This window comes from Pipra filicauda, unplaced genomic scaffold, assembly GCF_003945595.2.
Source record: "Pipra filicauda isolate LSUMZ 115617 unplaced genomic scaffold, ASM394559v2 scaffold151_size3305965_pilon, whole genome shotgun sequence".
Taxonomy (NCBI): domain Eukaryota; kingdom Metazoa; phylum Chordata; class Aves; order Passeriformes; family Pipridae; genus Pipra; species Pipra filicauda.
Window position 1 is genome coordinate 2,465,484 of NW_024104007.1, and position 16,991 is coordinate 2,482,474.

Sequence of the window (16,991 nt, forward strand, 5' to 3'; positions counted from 1 at the left end):
CTTTGGCACTCATCATGCTAAATTTCCATATCACAGTTAATATCCACACTCCCAGATGTGATGTGGCACGTGGTGTACTATGAGATGTGACGGGTGCAACCTGATCTTCCCTGGCGGCTCCTGACACTCTCTGTCCCTCATCCCAGTAATGCTGCCTGTGCTCTGCAAAACCAGCTTGGACCTGTCAGGAGGAAAAAGTTACTTATCTCAAGTGAGAGAGTTGTCATCAGTTTTGGGCTCACATACAGTTTAGCTTTTAACACTCAGTTTGCAAGTTAATTTAGGGTTGATTCCAAGATACATATGAAATAAAAATCAAACATGATAGCTTGACCAGATGTTTTGAATAAATGAATCCTTTCTAAATTGTTAAAACATTGGTGCTTATATCAGTATTTTGGGGTGTAAGAAGCTACTTACATTACTAGGAGTTATCCTGTTTCATCATGATTTCTTTTCTGATGCCCATTTTGATTTCAGTTCCCTCTGAAACGTCACGATAGAAGTTACCACCATGAGCGATTTCTGTGTAACACATAGAGGATTTAATTGTACTTTGCCACTGACAACAGCCCTGTCTCTCTTTTTCTCGTTTCAGAGTCCAGTTTTTTGTTGGGAAATGCCCAGATTGTGGACTGGCCCGTAGTTTATAGTAATGACGGTTTTTGTAAACTCTCTGGATACCATCGAGCTGACGTCATGCAGAAGAGTAGCACTTGCAGGTATGCCCACTGTCTGTCTGCTGACACTTGATGCACTTGTAAGTTTATAATATGCTGGGAAGAACAGGGAGGTTTTGGAAAAAGGATTGATCTAAGACAGGCGTTGTCCTGCAGGAACTGAAGCATTAGAACAGGCTTTAAAAAATGAAAGCAGCAACTTATCCAGAACACGGCAAAGCACTTTGAAATTTATCCTGGCTAGTATTGGTAATAATATGCTCTAGCTAACGATGCAATAGAGAATGGGTTTTTAAGTTAACTAATATACTTCAAAGACTTTTTTTTGCTAGGTTGTTCTGAATTCTGCTCCTGCCATGCCAGGAGTCAGTGGACTGTTCTGTAGCCCTTGTTGGCCCTTGTTATTAAGCACACACAGAGCACAGTAATGCACAAAGTGCATCTTTACTCCCAAGAGGGTGATTAAGCTGCCGATATATTTACTCTAAGCATTGCAGCTTTATGGGTTTTTCCTTTTGTTGGTGGTCTTTCAGGAGCGAGCAGCTGTGATTTGTGGTCAGACATGCATCTGCGCCTTGTCTGCTGCATCCTTTAAAAGGAGATGCTTTGGGGAAGGACTGAATCCCTGATGCGTGTGCGTGTGCATGTGTGCGTGAGCAAGGCAAATAAGGAATAGCTGAGATACAAGTTTGTGTAGGTTTTCCCTTTCTGCCTTCAGGGACTGACCAACTCCAGGCACTGGGAGGAAGGCACTGTATGTCTGGAAGTGTTCAAGGCCGGGCTGGATGGGATTTTGAGCAACCGGGTCTAGTGGAAGGTGTCCCTGCCCATGGCAGGGGGTTGGAACTAGGTGATCTTTTAAAGTTCCCTCCAGCCCAAACCATTCTGTGGTTCTGTGGTTCTGTGATTCTGTGATCTACAGTCATAATTTTTGGGAGATGAGTGCTGCCATACACTGATGATTGACTGATGCTGGTGGGAGCTGGGTGGGCAGTGAGCCTGTCCCTGGATGGCAGTCGTTGCTTACTCCAGAAAGCAACACGTGCTGATGTGTAGTCACTGCTCTCATGTGCAGGGAAGAGAAGAAAGCCTTGGGAATCTAGGATTGTTCTGTGCAGCCAAGTGTCCTCTGATGGGAAATAGGAGATGGGCATGTGCTGCTGAAATGAAATATTCATTCACACGGTAGCAACAGAGTCGATATACCCAGTGGGGCTGAAGGAATAGCCTTATCACAGCTGCTGGGTATTCATACATGCTTTCCCCTTTGCTCTCTGCCATCCTGTATGTTGAAATAAATTTGCTGTGAGCCCGCACATTCATAGCCTGTGCACATTAAAATAATTACAAGTATAAAATGTTATTTTAGGAAAGTGTTGAGTAAGTGAAGGTTTAGCAATAGCTCTCTGATAATGACTCCCTTGTGCTCATGGGTGCTTATTGTGAATGTGATAGTTTCCTGTTACCATTTGTAAGGATCCCGTTTTGACCACATTGAAATAGGTCATACAGGTGAATTGTGCAGATGCAAATCAAGGTGGAATTATCGGTTTGTAGCAAAGATTTTTTTTTCCTTAATTTTCATTCTGTACATCTACCTCTGGATTTTGGGGACCCCTCTCTACACTTCAAAGCATGACCAATACTGTTGTGTCTGTCTCTTGGACAGGTTGGATGGGGCTTGGAACAACCTGGTCTAGGTGTAGACCTCACAGAAGGGGATTGGAACTGGATGATTTGTAAGGTCCCTTACAACCCAAATCATTCTGTGATTCTACAAGTTACATATGCAGATTTTTCCTGCTTCTTAGGAGACATCCCACTTTCAGATTAACAGAGGGCTGGACAGATTTTCAGTGTGATCTGACACGCAACATGCAGCCTTCCAGAGCACTGTCTTTGGAGCTTTGCTATGTTATGCCCAGATTATACATTTTACATAAAAATTGCTTTATGTGTAATTGCTTTACTGCTCTGTGATCTGGGATGAGAGTGCTGTTGTGCCATACCTTTATTGCAGGTTTCGGAAGGGTCTGCTTTTACAGCTTTTCAGTGTCAAAAATTCAACTAAATTAAAAACACAGATAAAAATTATGTATGTCTACCCCCTGATTCCAGTTACTGTTATTAGTGATCATAAGTGGGATAAAGGACAGTTTATAGTTTTTGCAATGTTTGGTAAGTTTCCCCCTGACTATAAGTGCCTTCAAATCATCTTTCGACCATGCTTTTCTCCTGGTATTCCAGCAAGTATTTGCTTTATCCTTCTTCCTACCCTATACCCTGCACTGGGACTGTTCATATGTCATGTAGATGTGGTATTTATGGACATGGTTTCATGGTGGACTTGGCAACGTTGGGTTAACAGTTAGATTTGATGATCTTAGAGGTCTTAAAGGTCTTTCCCAACCTAAATAATTTTGTGATTCTGTGATCATTGTATTCAGTCTTCAGGTGGTCTTGGCTACTACAAATCACAGGGAGGGGAGGATAAACTTAAGTCCCTGGAGGTGTGAGTGATTTTTGTTCCAGTTCAGCCATAAGTTAGTCCTGTGACAGGCTGGTAACCCCTTTGATTTTGCACTTCTCTCATCTTTGTAATCAGCAACAATGGGCCCATTGGCAGGAAAATCACTTAGTACAAGTGCCAGTCCCCCTAGTTTCACAGGCACTATATATATATATATATATATGTATTTATATATATATATCTATCTACACACACCTTTTAAGGCACAGTGTACATAGAAGTCAGACTATGTAATATTGGGTGATGGGAGTTGATATGTGTTCTTTCTGAGTGCACATGGCACCCAAAATTGCATATGTAGCTTGGGCTGATATATAGAAAAATTGGTGTGAATGAGTGCTAAAATGAATAGAATTTTTAGGTGGAACAACTCATGTGCTTGTGAAGCATTGCTGTGCCAAATGAAAATGAACTGACTGTCCAGGAGGAACAGGGCATCTGTGACATTTAACCTCTATTTAACCAAAAAAACTTGCCTGGATGTGCATCAGGAAGTCAGCCAGCATCCAGGAAAACTACTGGTTTCATGACCAGTGTTTTCTAAATATTATTGCTTATCAGTTAAGCTCTGTGTTCTCATCCAGCCTTTGGAAGAGAAGGCACCCTTTGAGTGGCTGGTTAGTGGACCTACCCTGGCATTTTACACTTGGCATTCACTCCAGACTTTGCTTTGCTTACCCTTCCTTGCACCCAAGATTTTTATAGGCACTGTTTTCACTGAAACACTTGGTCAGCATCTCTGCTCTCCCTTGTTTTGATTTACTGCTGTCACAAGTGGGATTAAAAAGAGTCTGCAAGGGAAATCCTGGCTCCAGTGGAGCTAGTGGCAAAATTCCCACTGTGTTCAAATAAATGGGATTTTGCATGGTGGGTACGGTGTGGTGGACTTGAAAAAAACTAGATTTGATACTGAGATGGCACCACTGTGACCTGATTTCTGTGTGTGTGAGAAGGCCTCCTTACTGCCAAAGCTGTTGCAAAGAAACCCCGCTGAGTGTGCCACTGGGACCCAGGGAGCTGCACTGTTTCTTCTCAGAAATGATGTGTGCTCTTCACCTTGCAGGCTTTTGAAGCTATTGAGGTGCATTTGCTGTTCCTCCTGGGTAGATGTTTGTCTGTTGCAATCAATGCCTTGAATGCTGTAGGTTGTGTAGGACTGGATGCCTTCTGTGCTTCACCTGTCCTGGATAATTCCTCTCAAACAGCTGTTGCTGCCCTGGCACACGCTGCAAACCTGGACCTACTCTGGTGCCCGTGCTCTGGATCCTGACAAAGGACAGAGGAGCACTAAATGAAGCTTTGGATGAGGCTTTTCTGTTCAAGGCATGCTTTCAGAGGGAGGTGGGAGCCTAAGCATCTTAAATGACAACTGTTCTGTTTTGAAGATGGAAAAAATATCTAAGATTGTGTCTTTCTCTGAGTATTTCAGTAAGTCTTGCTTCTCTTTGATAAGCCTGTTTTCTACGTAGTGAGATTCCCAGTAGCAGAGTGGGTTTGATATTTATGTCTTGTACAGTTTGCACTCAAGGCACTCGACAAGCACTAAATAACAGAAAAAAACATGAGGCAGAAAAAGACAGAGTGATTGACTGGAGAAGTAGGAGTCCCTCCATGTGTACAAAATAGGACAGACTAAATTAAATTAAACCTGTGATAAGCAGAGATCTTATATAACTCGCACAGTGAAAGGCTCTGAGATTCCTTTGGTGCTGTTAAAAATTGCCTTCTGAAAAATGTTTTTATTGTTCCGCAAGCCTTTAAAATGTCTCTTTATATGTGAGCATAATATATGATTTGGGTATTACAGGTTTACTGCAACCATAAGCTGCCTTTAATTTAAAACATAAAGTTGATTGATCATGTTCAGCAGCAGTAACTGGTATCGTCCACCTCTCAACGTCAAGTAGGATTTGTCATTTTAACGCTAATTAATGATGACTTTCTGTGTTATAAGTCATGTAAAATCAAGCACTGCAACAAATTCTTGCTATTTTTTCCTCCAGGACTATGCAAAATATTGTTTTTAAGTCTCAAGAACACAAAAAAGAGATGCATCAGTGCATTAAAAAAGGCACAGATTAAAAAAGAAATATCAAACTCTTTTTGTTGTCATCTCATGTATAGATGTATAAAAGATTATCGACTGAAATTGGGAAAGAAAGGCAGGTCATTTGAAAATGAGCAGTAAGCTGTGTTTTGCATCTCCTTGAGACAGCTGTGTATGTTAATGATAATCAGTACATTAATGAAGTCTTGTGACTGGGGAAAACCATTTCCTGATGTCAGGCATTGTAGTGGCATCTCCACTGCAGTGCTGTCCCAAAGGTAACAGTTATGCCACACCATTCATGGAATCACAGAGACATTTAGGTTGGAAAAGACCTCTAAGATCATTGACTCAACTGTTAGACCAATACTATCATCTTCACCACTAAACCATGCTCCCAAGTGCCATATCTTTGTGTTTTTTGAATGCTTCCAGGGGTGGTTATTCTGCCACATCCCTGGGCAGCCTATTCTAATGCCTGACCACCCTTTCAGTGAGGAAATCTTTCCTAATAACCAATCTAAACAATAGAAGTCCCTGTGTTACCAGTGAAAAGGCACCTGTAGTAATATCCAGATGTTGTATTCATTCCCATGCCCTGTGCCTGCCTCCATCACCCATGTCAGGCAGCACCTTGTCCTGGGAGCAGCCTCACTGCCTCCCTCGGTTGGCTGTGCAAAGAAAAGATTCATGGTCTGGCCTTCATTGAGTACTTTAATGCTTGCTGAGCCAGTAAGCACTATGCTGTTTTATTGTTTCTTTCAGAGCACTGGACATAAAATAAATGTTTATTGAACCTTTGGAGGTCTGTTGATCAATAGGAGAAGCTGCATTGAAACCACAGAGGCACTGATAGCTTTTCTCTTTCATATTCTCAGGGTTGTCTCTTGTAGGTTTCAAGCTGAAGCCCAAACTATTTGTGAACAAAGAGAATGGGAAAAAAAAAAGTCTGATCAATTAAAAGTATATTCATCCAAGCGCCTGAAAGCTTTTATCCCATGTTCCATTTTACTTCAGTTCTGTAATTGGGCATTTGCACAGAGCCGCCTTCGCTTATTTTTAATCCAGGAAAGAATGACAATAAAAGCCTGGCTGTTTCCTTACAAAGGCTTTCAAAAGTTAGGTCAGGGGGTTGGGTTTGCTTACACCAGCTGGAAGTCTGACCTGGAAAAGAATGCGAAGATGAGATGGTCAAGTGTCAAGAAATAGCAGAGTTAAAATTACATTTTTATATTATCAGCCTGGAGAGGGATGCATCTCTGAAAGCTTTTTAATATTTTCCACTAAACTATTAAAGAAATGCAGTATGCAGTAGGGAAAATGAGGATAAATTTGGTTGTTTGGTAGTAGTGCAGGCACAGCTACACATATATAGTTGTATGAGACAACTCATACGCTTGCTACCCGTACTGAATTTTCAGAACATTACAGTCATTGTTCTTCACTGTTTAAATCCTACCTCTATTTGTAATTGGTATTTAGTAAAAGAATTCTGATTATCTTATTATCCCAAATGCATCTTGAGAAGATTAGATTTGTTGCCATCAGTTCAGCCAACAGCCTTTACCTGTAATAGCTTGCATTCCTCCTCCAGAAGGTTTTTCAAGAGGATTGAACAAAATTTGGGAGGTTTTAGAGGTTTTGTTCCATTTTCTCTGTTTTGACAGCAATCCTGCCGTGGCTTGCAGCTGTGGAGATAATGGTTTCATAAGCTGTCAGCTATTTTTCTATAAGGATATATAACCATATATCCTTAAAGATATACTCAGAAAAAGCACTTAATGAAGCATTACAGTGGATTTATTTGTAGTCATTTACAGTAAGAAGGTGGTCATGGTTACTCACTATTGTAGGTGTCCTTGTGACACTCTAAATATTTAAATGAAGTGTAAATCATAATTAAACCTTGGTAAATGACAGTTCACAGTGTTTCGAATGCCTGGGCTGTTTAAGGTGACTGTAACAAAGTTGTTTGTCTAGAAAAAAAGAGAAACCTTATTTCTTTTTCAGTTTTATGTATGGTGAACTGACAGACAAGAAGACCATTGAAAAAGTCAGACAGACTTTCGACAACTATGAGTCAAACTGCTTCGAAATTCTCCTCTACAAGAAAAACAGTATGTATATATTTGTGTATGGTGCTGGGAGTGACAATGCATATTTAAAGTATATAATAGACTAAAATAAATTTTCATTTTGACATATGGGCAAGTTGGGGCAAGATTTAGAGAAGAAACAGGTATTTTGGTTGCCACAGCTCAAGAAGAGAGCTCTCTTTTCAGGACAAGCATTTAGATTGCCAGGAATAGTAGTTGTTCCGTGCTATCTCAAGTCTGACTCCTTTCCGAAATATATTTAGTTTTGAAGATTGTTTCCCTGAAGGGAAACTGACTGGGTTGAGTGAAAAGAAATCCTGAATGAGATTCCCCCACATCCCTTAGAAGACTCCCCCATGTCTCCCCAAGTGAGAACCCAGACCCTGTTTGCCGCGAGTGGATGCTCCCAGCAGTGTCAGGATGCCTCTGTGGTGTGTAAACCAACACATATGAGCTCTGATGAGAGTACTAAATTTGGCACGTAGCCCAGGGATTAGTTAGAAAACCAGGGAATTTGTAACTTAATTAGATGCAGGAGCTGGCTCCCTTCCTCTTGGTGGCATTGGGTTTGCAGGAAGTTGCCAGAACCAGAGAAGGCTTTCTTCATTTTGTCTTATCCATGAGCCACTCCAGTCACATTTTCTGTCCTGCCACACGTGTGGGCTGTACTGCTTCTGGCTTATCAACTTCATAGCACATGCTGAGCAAAACCCACGCTGCTGTGTGGTCTCACACTGGACTTGTGCAGTGTGGACATCTTTCCTGAGCTGATGGTTGCAATTCCTGCTGTTGTCAGTGTAAATGAACAGCCTCCTCCACTAGCACAGACCACCTTCCCAAGATAGAAAGCCAGAACTCTCAGATGAAACATACTCCAGAAAAGCAGGTTCCTCTACCCTGAGCAGAAAGAGCCTAGTTGATTGGGTTGGTGGCTGTGTCAAGAACAAGCCAAGAACAGTCCTGATGGAGATGTTTTCTTCAGTTTGACTTTCATTGCCCTGTACAGGGTGCAGTTACTGTGGGGCTGGGGAGCTTCCTCCCTGGTTCACCTGCTCGGAGCCCAGTACCTGAGGCTGTGCTTCCCCCTGGATGGGCCTTGGTGCTGGCAGGGAGCACCTTGACAAGCTTATGTTGGAGCTTTTTCTTGCATGCTGTGTCTGAGGGTAGGGAATGGTGTGCCTCAGGAAAGAGCTAACTGTGCCTGACTGCCCCATTTCACTGCAAACTCACATAAACCTTTCATGACATTGAACAGAGCATCCTGGATACCTCCTCTTATGCTTTACCTCTGTTTTCCCTTTTTAGACTAAGTCTTCCTCTATGTGTACTTAAGCAGCAGGAAATGTCATTAGAGTTCTACAATTCTGCCTGCTGCAAGGCATTTTAGCCAACACCTTAATTAAAAAGAGAAGCAAGAGCAGCTCTGAAGTCCAGCTGTTCCTGCAGGTGTCTAGGAGAGCCCTCCAAATGACCTCTTTTTGTTTCCTAAGCATATGGATGTGTCTGTTCTACAGATTTCTTGCTTCTCTGCCTGTTTCCTGTGCAGCTCACCTGGATGCCCCCTCACAACAGGGGAATTTCCTGGGACAGACTCCTGTTGGGTATCTTTGCTCGTGGTGCTGCCCAGCACTGCCATGTCTTGTGTTTGTGTGATTTCCAAAGGGAATCTCAGAGATCCTGTGCTCTCCCCAACCCTGGCTCCTCTTATTAAAGAGGGTCCTGCTCTAGAACAGGCCATTCCTAAAGTAAATTCCTTTCTATTTTATTTAAGTATGAAATGAGAAAAGCCTTCTCTTGGTTACTGTCCTGTAACAAGCCAGATGGTTTTTGCTTTGGGTTGTGAATTGTCTGCTGGAGCTTGATGATGCTTCAGAGATTTATTGACCTGCAGTTGCCATAATAAAATCTTCACCTTTTCCCAGATCTCCAAGCCTACACTTTCCATAAGTTATGCAGGATTACAGAAGGACTTTGTGGAAAAGTACTCAATATTTCTTTTCAGGCTTGAGTCAGTTCCCATCCATAACATCTGTTGTCAGCTTTCTTCTCCATCACCCGAAGCCCAGAACTTCAACCTCTCACTAATGCTAATAGACTCACCTTTTGGCTCTGGTTCAGCAGCTGGTGTGCTCAGGGTTTGCTTCCATTTATCATAATCGGAGCCTGGCGGAAGAAGGTCCTTCAAGAAACCGCCTGCTTATCCTCCAGGATGAATACTGGAGCAGATAACAAAATAAAGAATAGTTATCCGTTGGTATGAATGTACTTCTGCACAGTGTAGACAGGTACTCTGTGTAAGGGCTTGTGTTTTTCACCTACATGGAGCTTGCAGAGCACCCTCCCATCTACACTTTGAAACACAGCGGTGCTGTGTACTTTTGATAATGTGGCACAACCTTTTTTTTTTCCTTACCCATTCCTTTATGCTTTTGGCAGAGGGAGATTTTGAGGTTTTCAGGTTGCTGTCCCATCCTGCTCTCCTTTGTCGCAGAGATGGTCTTTAAGAGCTGATGTTCTCCAGCAGCATCCGTACGACTGCTGACTTTACACACTCCCTTGGTGTTTTAACCCAGCCTGCAGGTTTCAGGTTCAGACCTGAAAGCTTGCTACAACTTTCTTCTGCTTTACTGCATTCCCTCATATATAGGGAATGTACCCTGTATACCTCTACCCACACAACTATTCAGCAACCATGTTAAGCGCACATATATATATATATGCTCTCTCTCTAATGTGTATGTATCTATATGGTAATACTCAGGAAAACTCTTTGCCTGCTTTTTCTCATTTTGCTGCTTCTGCAGCAGTAGCCGCCTTGCCTCTGTCTTTGATTTTTGTCAGCACTGGTGACAGGGTATTTTGCCTCCTTGCTTTCAGAGCTTTTCAAAAGATGCCTATGGGTTCCCAGGTATGAGTGCAAGTAAAGTATTTCTCCAGAGAGCTGCAGCACTCTGTTTTAGTAGTTATAAAAAGTCTTTTATCTCAGGTTAGCAACTGGAAATTAAGGTAATCAAGTAATCAGCATAATGGCTTTGGAATTATAACAAAAAGCAGTCCCACATCTCTCCATCATCCAGTTTACTGGTAGTATACTGGTTTAATCCCAGTTGAATTTCAATGAACCCTTGTGGATTTTAACCTTCCCCACAGTAGTCCTAGCCCAAATGGTTTTCATTGCCCTCTGGGATCTATCCTGCAGTTCCTGGCACAGCTCCCGGACATGGTGCATTAGAGGGGATTTGGGGGGGCCAGTGGTGCCCATGTGGGATAACAGTGGGCAAGCAGCTTGTCTCAATGTGTCAGCACTTAGGCAGCTCAGGAGAAAAGCCATTCTGTCAACTGGCTGAAAGCACATCAAATCCCAAGGGTAATTAGCTGGCTGTGAAGGCATTTACAGTGCAGCGTGTGTAGGTGTGCGTTTGGGAGGGAGGGGACACAGAGCTTTGCTGGATGGAGAGCATCTGACATTTACATCCCTGCAGGTGAACAAGGTGTTTCTGAGAAAATTGCTTAAAGTATTCTAGGATTTTACCCCTTATGGAGCAGACCTGCATGTACACAGGGGGCTGCCATGTGTGTTTCAGCCTGGAACACCAGTTTCAGCTCCTGAGCACCTGCAGGAGCCTTGTACAGACAGCGAGGATTTACCAAAAGCCATGCTAACCACTGCAACCCTGAGGGATTTTTTTTGGCTCTTTATTTGATGAGTGGTAGGATTTGAAAAGTACTTGGTTTTATTTAAAAACCTGAGTAGAGATAACTGTGTTGGAAGAGTGCTGCACTGGGCAGGGCAATGAGGAGGTGGAGGTATGACCTGAAATGCAAAAAAGAAATCAAGTCTTCTGATTTGTCTTGATGTGACATTTAGAGTCCAAATCAGCTCCTCTTAAATATTGTAGTAACATAAAATTTGGAGCACTTCACAGTATAGTCCATCAGTTTTGGATTTGACAGCTCCATAATATATGAAGAAGGAATCAAAGATACCATTCACCCGTTTTTTCTTGCCTTTTTACCTTGCAGACACTAAGCTGGTGACACATGCTGGGAAAAAGCAAGAGCAAGAGGGGAAGAATAATATATTTTATTTTAGAATGGAGATTTATAAGCCCTGTTATCTCTGCTTATCTTCTGGTTAGATTAATGCAGCTGTGAAAATGGGAATATGTTGTTTTCCTTTGAGGAAGTAAAATTGAAAGCTCTGGAAGATGCAGAAATATTGACATATGGTCCTTAACTACATGTGTATTACAATAGCATGTAAATGATGAAGTGTTCTGTGTATGGGCTGGGGAAAGTTTGTGCTACACCACATTCCAATGTCACTTTTTTCTTTGCTTCAGGAACCCCAGTTTGGTTCTACATGCAAATTGCACCTATAAGAAATGAGCATGAAAAAGTGGTTTTGTTCTTGTGTACTTTTAAGGATATCACTTTATTCAAACAACCAATTGAAGATGATTCAACGAAAGGTAAATATGAAATACATTATTATTTTTTAAATTATAAAAGTGCATGCTTGATCTTGGACCTGTCACAGGGACATGCCATGTCTGTGATCTGTGTCTTGAACTGAGGAAATATTTTGTGACCTGTCAGAGTTTCAATGTCACTCTCCTAAATTATTTTTTAAAATAAAAAAGATAAATCACCATAAGTAGAAATTCCCTGCCAACGTTTTTCCAGAGTCACAAGTCTCCTTTTCTCTTTGTAATTTCATTATTTCATCGCTACAGCTGGCACTTGCTAAAAATTGCATGTTTTTGAGTCATTTGAACGCTGTGTTGTTTTGGGAGACCTTTCTGTTACAGGACTGATATCTTCTTTTCAGGAAAAAAATAATTTCAGCTCCTCATGATGAGACATTTCCTCCCTTTCTCGCTCTTGGAGGTGAAAGGCAAAGGAAACAGCCTGTTTGAGTCCTCTGTTACTGTTCAGGAATGACAACTGCATGGCAGTGGGCATTGTGCTTGTTACTTATCAGCTGCTGGGGATGATGTTTGTTGAAATGCTCTCGTCACCCAACAGCCCATGGCCAGACCTGCAGCCTCACAGAAGGAGGGAACTAGTGGTAAAGGTGTGGAGGATCTGGCAGCATCCTCTGCTTTTGTTACAGGACACTTGTCCTGTGTCAGGTTTGTGTGTGTTGCTTTGGGTAAAATAATGCACGCCTGCATAAAGAAGGACATTATCCACATCCTATCTTCTCTTGGAAGTTGCCTCCTGATGATTAATTCCTGACTGTGTTTTTCTCTTCACGCTTGAAGAAGGCTTGATATCTCACTCTGAGCTGTGTGTGCTCTAAGATGTCTTCTTTAGAATAAAATTGGTGTCATTTGAATGCAAACAGCATTTAAACTAATTTCTTATTATCTAGATAGCACTTATTATATGTGTTTGGATAACTGAAAAGTCAATTTATAAAGGCAGACATAAAACGAAAGGCCCCTCTTCGAGCTAACACCAAATATGACATTTTTTTTGTCTAGAGAGAGTATTATTCATTAAATTGTAAGATCCTGATGTAGGAATACATTCTCAACTATTGTAAGCTTTACTGCCCCTACAATTTACTTAGCAACCTGCAAATGTTCTTTATTTTACTTGCAACTCCATAATATGGAATTTTTCTGCCTGGAAATAGTTTGAATTTTTTAAGATAAATGCCAGTTAATTGAAAGGACTTTAATAGTAGAGGTCTGAAGGCGTGGGACTGGCTCCTTGCTGCAGTGTATATAATACATAGTGTGAACTCATCAAGGAAAAAGCTTGTCTTTACATCAATCCTCTTGTAGATTTTCCTATTTGATGCTTTCTGGGGAACCCAATATGTTTCTCACATGGAACCATTCCTCAAACCCCTGCATTCCCTGGCTCTGCCCCGCTTCCCCCAGTATGTAGTTGCACTGAGGAGTGTTTGACTACAGCAGGACAGAGAAAACACATTGAAGGTGGCTCTCAAATGCAGAAATGATGAATGTTGCCTCCTTTGGATTCTCAGCCCTGGGAGATTCATACTCTGCTGCCTTCCCTGGGGAGGCAGGGATGTGCTCCAGGGGCTGAGCTCTCCCCCTCCCCATCTTGTGGCTGAGGAAGAACAGAATCCCCGTGGCATCCAGTGTAGGAACTATGTATGTTCCTCTGGGAAAGGGCAAAAGCAGTGAAATGCATAACTTGTGTACTGCTGTTCTGCAGTGAAGGGCACCATTAGGTAAAATGCCAGGTATTAATGATGAACATCACAAAATATTGTCGTCAGGCAGCCAGAGAAGTTTGGCTGTATGTTTAAAGAGCCCTTACTTTTGTTGAAGTCATAGTCTAAAAAAAACCAAAAAGCAAACAGAACATCCCAGAGGCAGTACAGCCACATCTCCCAAGTGCCTTCAAGGCATATGGTTGGACCCTTAAGAATCTGCTCAGGGTGCATTGATTAGCATTGATTAGCATTGATCAGTACTTCCAACAAACCTCATAATTACAAACCACTGACCCGATTCTTCTTCTGCTTTTGCATAAATTAAAGCTTGTCTTTTCTTGATATAAGAAAATCATATTCAAATATTTGCACCATTTTACTACAAGGGTGGGAAAACAGCACTATTGCGTTACCCTTTGTGTCTCAACTGTGTGGATCTGCGGGATCCCACGGCACTGGAATCACAGTGTTTTTGTGTCAGACATGGTGCTATGAGAGATACATAGTTCACTGTCCCTGCAGATAACATTACAGTGTGCTTAGAAGCTGCCAGGCCACTTTCTTTTTGAATTATGAGATTGGTAAACATATACGTTACAATTTAGTGGAGAATTTCTGAAGTTTTGTAAAAAAGCATTTCAGTAAAATACTGCTGCTGAGTGCTGGGATTTGTCATTGAAAGGGCTATTTTTTTTTCCTTTTTAAAAGAAGGATATTTCTTCAGAAATTCTTCCAGGACCATGCAATACATAATACATAAGTAACTATGGTGCAGATGAGTTATTGTGTATTACTTATGGGAGCAGTAAATTTGAGATAAAAAATTCAACAGAAATAAAATATTGATGCCATTATGCAATAATCTCTCTGTACCAATACATTCTGCACTGTTCAAAGGTGTGTTGCTTTGTTGTGAAGTTTCAGTATATCACACTCCTATGAGGTATTTAAATCATACCAATGGATGTGTCTACACTGCAGAGTGTGTCCTGACTCCTGGAAATATATGGTTGACTCTGCCAAATCTGCTTGCAGGGCCTGCAGTGTGGTTGGCATCTCATGCAGACCTTGCAAGGGAACAGCAGTTTTGGGGGACAGGGATTGATGCTGAGGATGCAGATCTCTCAGAAGTGTTGAGGAGCTTGTCAGATTTGTGAAAACAGGACAGACAAATGAAATAGTTGGCTTACTACAAAGCAAATTGCAAGGGTGAAGTGGGATTTTTTTTTTTTTTGGTGATATGGGCTTAGAAACATGTTTGTTTCAAGGGTCTACAAAAAACGCAGTTGACATCACGGGGACAAGCCCCGTGCGAGCAAAGGGAGTTAGAGAGGTCTGGGGCACTGAGACAGATGGTGTGTGTCTCTGCTTACCTGTGTGCTCACCATTTGCTGTGTTAATGCTGAAAGCAGGAGGAGGAGGAGGAGGAGGATGGGGCTTTGCTTGCCGGAGGGAGTAAAAGTAATGAAAAATTTTCCCAGGTCACCCAGGAGACTGTGAATTTGCTGCAGACCAGAAAGCTGTTGAAACTTAGTGGACTGTAAGCAAGGCTGGAGAAAAGGGATATTTAAAAGCTACCTTCCTCTCATAAAACACAATGACAGAGATCAAAACCCTTGTTTTCTGAGAGGGTACAGGCAGTTGACACTAAAGATTGGACTGACTTGTTTTCTTGTTACTCATGCTCCTGTCTATTATTGCTGGGCGACGTGTGGGAGACCTGTGATGTATGGCAATGCAGCAGCGACCAAAAAGTACTGTTGTATCCTTGTAAATGGAAAATTACTTTAAAAAGTGTCTAGCCAGTCAAAATTGTCAAAAGCCCCCAGCAACACAGGACGAAGCAGCAAAGATGATAAAGGAGGGACAGATCAGCTGCCTGGCTGATGTGTTCACTCCTGGGTGAAGGTGCCGCCGGCAGCTGTGCAGGTCTGGAGGGTAGAGAGAACTCCCTCCATTGACTTGGTTTATAGTTTATAGTGCCCCAGCTGCTGAGTCAGTGGATGGATGAGCTGTGGATGGTGCCAGGGTGGAAAAGAGGTGTAAGAATTAGTGATGGGGCAGATGATGACACTCAGTGGTCACTGGGACAGTGGCTTATTTCCTGGTGAAGGAGCTGTGCTCTGTTTTCCTGGTATCTCTTTCTTTCCTTCTCCTACTCCTCTTTGGTACTATGAATATTTGTCTGATCTGGATTCAATACTAAGCAGGAGGTCCTACCTGTGGAGGCAGAGGACCAGATCCCCAGGCGTCCTGGCTCAGTGTGTTACACAGAAGAGGTGGCAGACCATTACAAGCATATGAAAGATTGTATTATGTATTTTCTTCAAGAGAATAAAACCCAAAGAATTCTTTTTTATTAATGTTTGTACCGTTGTCAGGTCACAGTTGGATGCTTTTATCAGCTTGCTGAGCTTTTATTCTGTCTTTACCCAATGGCCTTTTAAAAACATCTGAAGACTTTCAATTCTTGCAAAGACACACAGTGGTAATAGTCTTATGTTTATTTGTCAGAAAAAAATGAAGCCATTTTTCTGGGCTCTAACTATTAGAAGGGTGGATGGGGCCACTTAAAATGTTAACACCATTTGAAGCCAGGAGTGCTGTAGATTATATTGAACAGAAAGTTTAAGGATAGAAAAAAAAAACAGCATTTTTTTGGCTATTAGTGGAGTTTCACCTAGTCGTGCAGTGTTTTTATTCCCTTTGTTATTGTCAGTGAAGAAAAAATGTGGCCTCTAGGTAAACTTGGATTTTTTTTTTTTTTTTTTGTCTAGGATTCTCACTGGTTATTGTGAGTCTCTTTTGAGTGAAATATCAGGCTTGTCACCTCTGGAGTGACTGGGAGGTTCTGGTGAATATTGATGGGATGTTGAATTAGGATGCGAAGTTGCGTCCATGAGGCCCCTACAACTCCAGACTGTGTGCCATTAACAGATGGGATCAGGAGATGGCACAGCAGGACCCTGAAGTTGCCTTTTCTTTTTCTTTTTTTTTTTTTCTTTTTCACTTGGTAGAGCCAGACTTTGATAATCAAGACTGTCTGGGACAATGCTGTAATGCTTCCAGTGATATAACTCTTTATGGTTATATAACTCTATATAATGATACAACTCTATCTCGGAGTGTGACAGGGCTATAAAAAGTGTAGTAGTTGCAGAAATACAGACTTATGCTTGCTAATCCTTGCTAAGCCTATAATTCTGATCCTTTTTTATCTTTAATAAGGGCAAATTATGAAGCATATATAACTAGTTGCACATGGGAACTTTTTTCCTTGAGGGGGTATCAATCCTGGTGATAATAGGAGAAGTAGGTGGAGGGATTAGAGCATGAAAATGAAGTTTCTACCTTTAGCTAAAGCACAGTGTACCCTGTTAAATACATCACCTTGACAGTAATCCATCACAGTAATTTAGTAGGTCACAAGTTTGATATCCTT

General features: G+C 41.7%; 1 protein-coding gene across 1 annotated transcript in view; it reads left to right on the plus strand.

Moving 5' to 3' along the window:
- Window positions 1–16,991, plus strand: part of KCNH5 (potassium voltage-gated channel subfamily H member 5) — a 166,262-nt gene that overhangs the window by 12,685 nt on the left and 136,586 nt on the right. Inside the window, exons 2-4 of the mRNA XM_027716681.2 lie at window positions 599–722; window positions 7,268–7,374; window positions 11,697–11,825. Coding sequence (XP_027572482.1) covers window positions 599–722; window positions 7,268–7,374; window positions 11,697–11,825 — 360 coding nt within the window. The remainder of the gene's footprint in view (window positions 1–598; window positions 723–7,267; window positions 7,375–11,696; window positions 11,826–16,991) is intronic.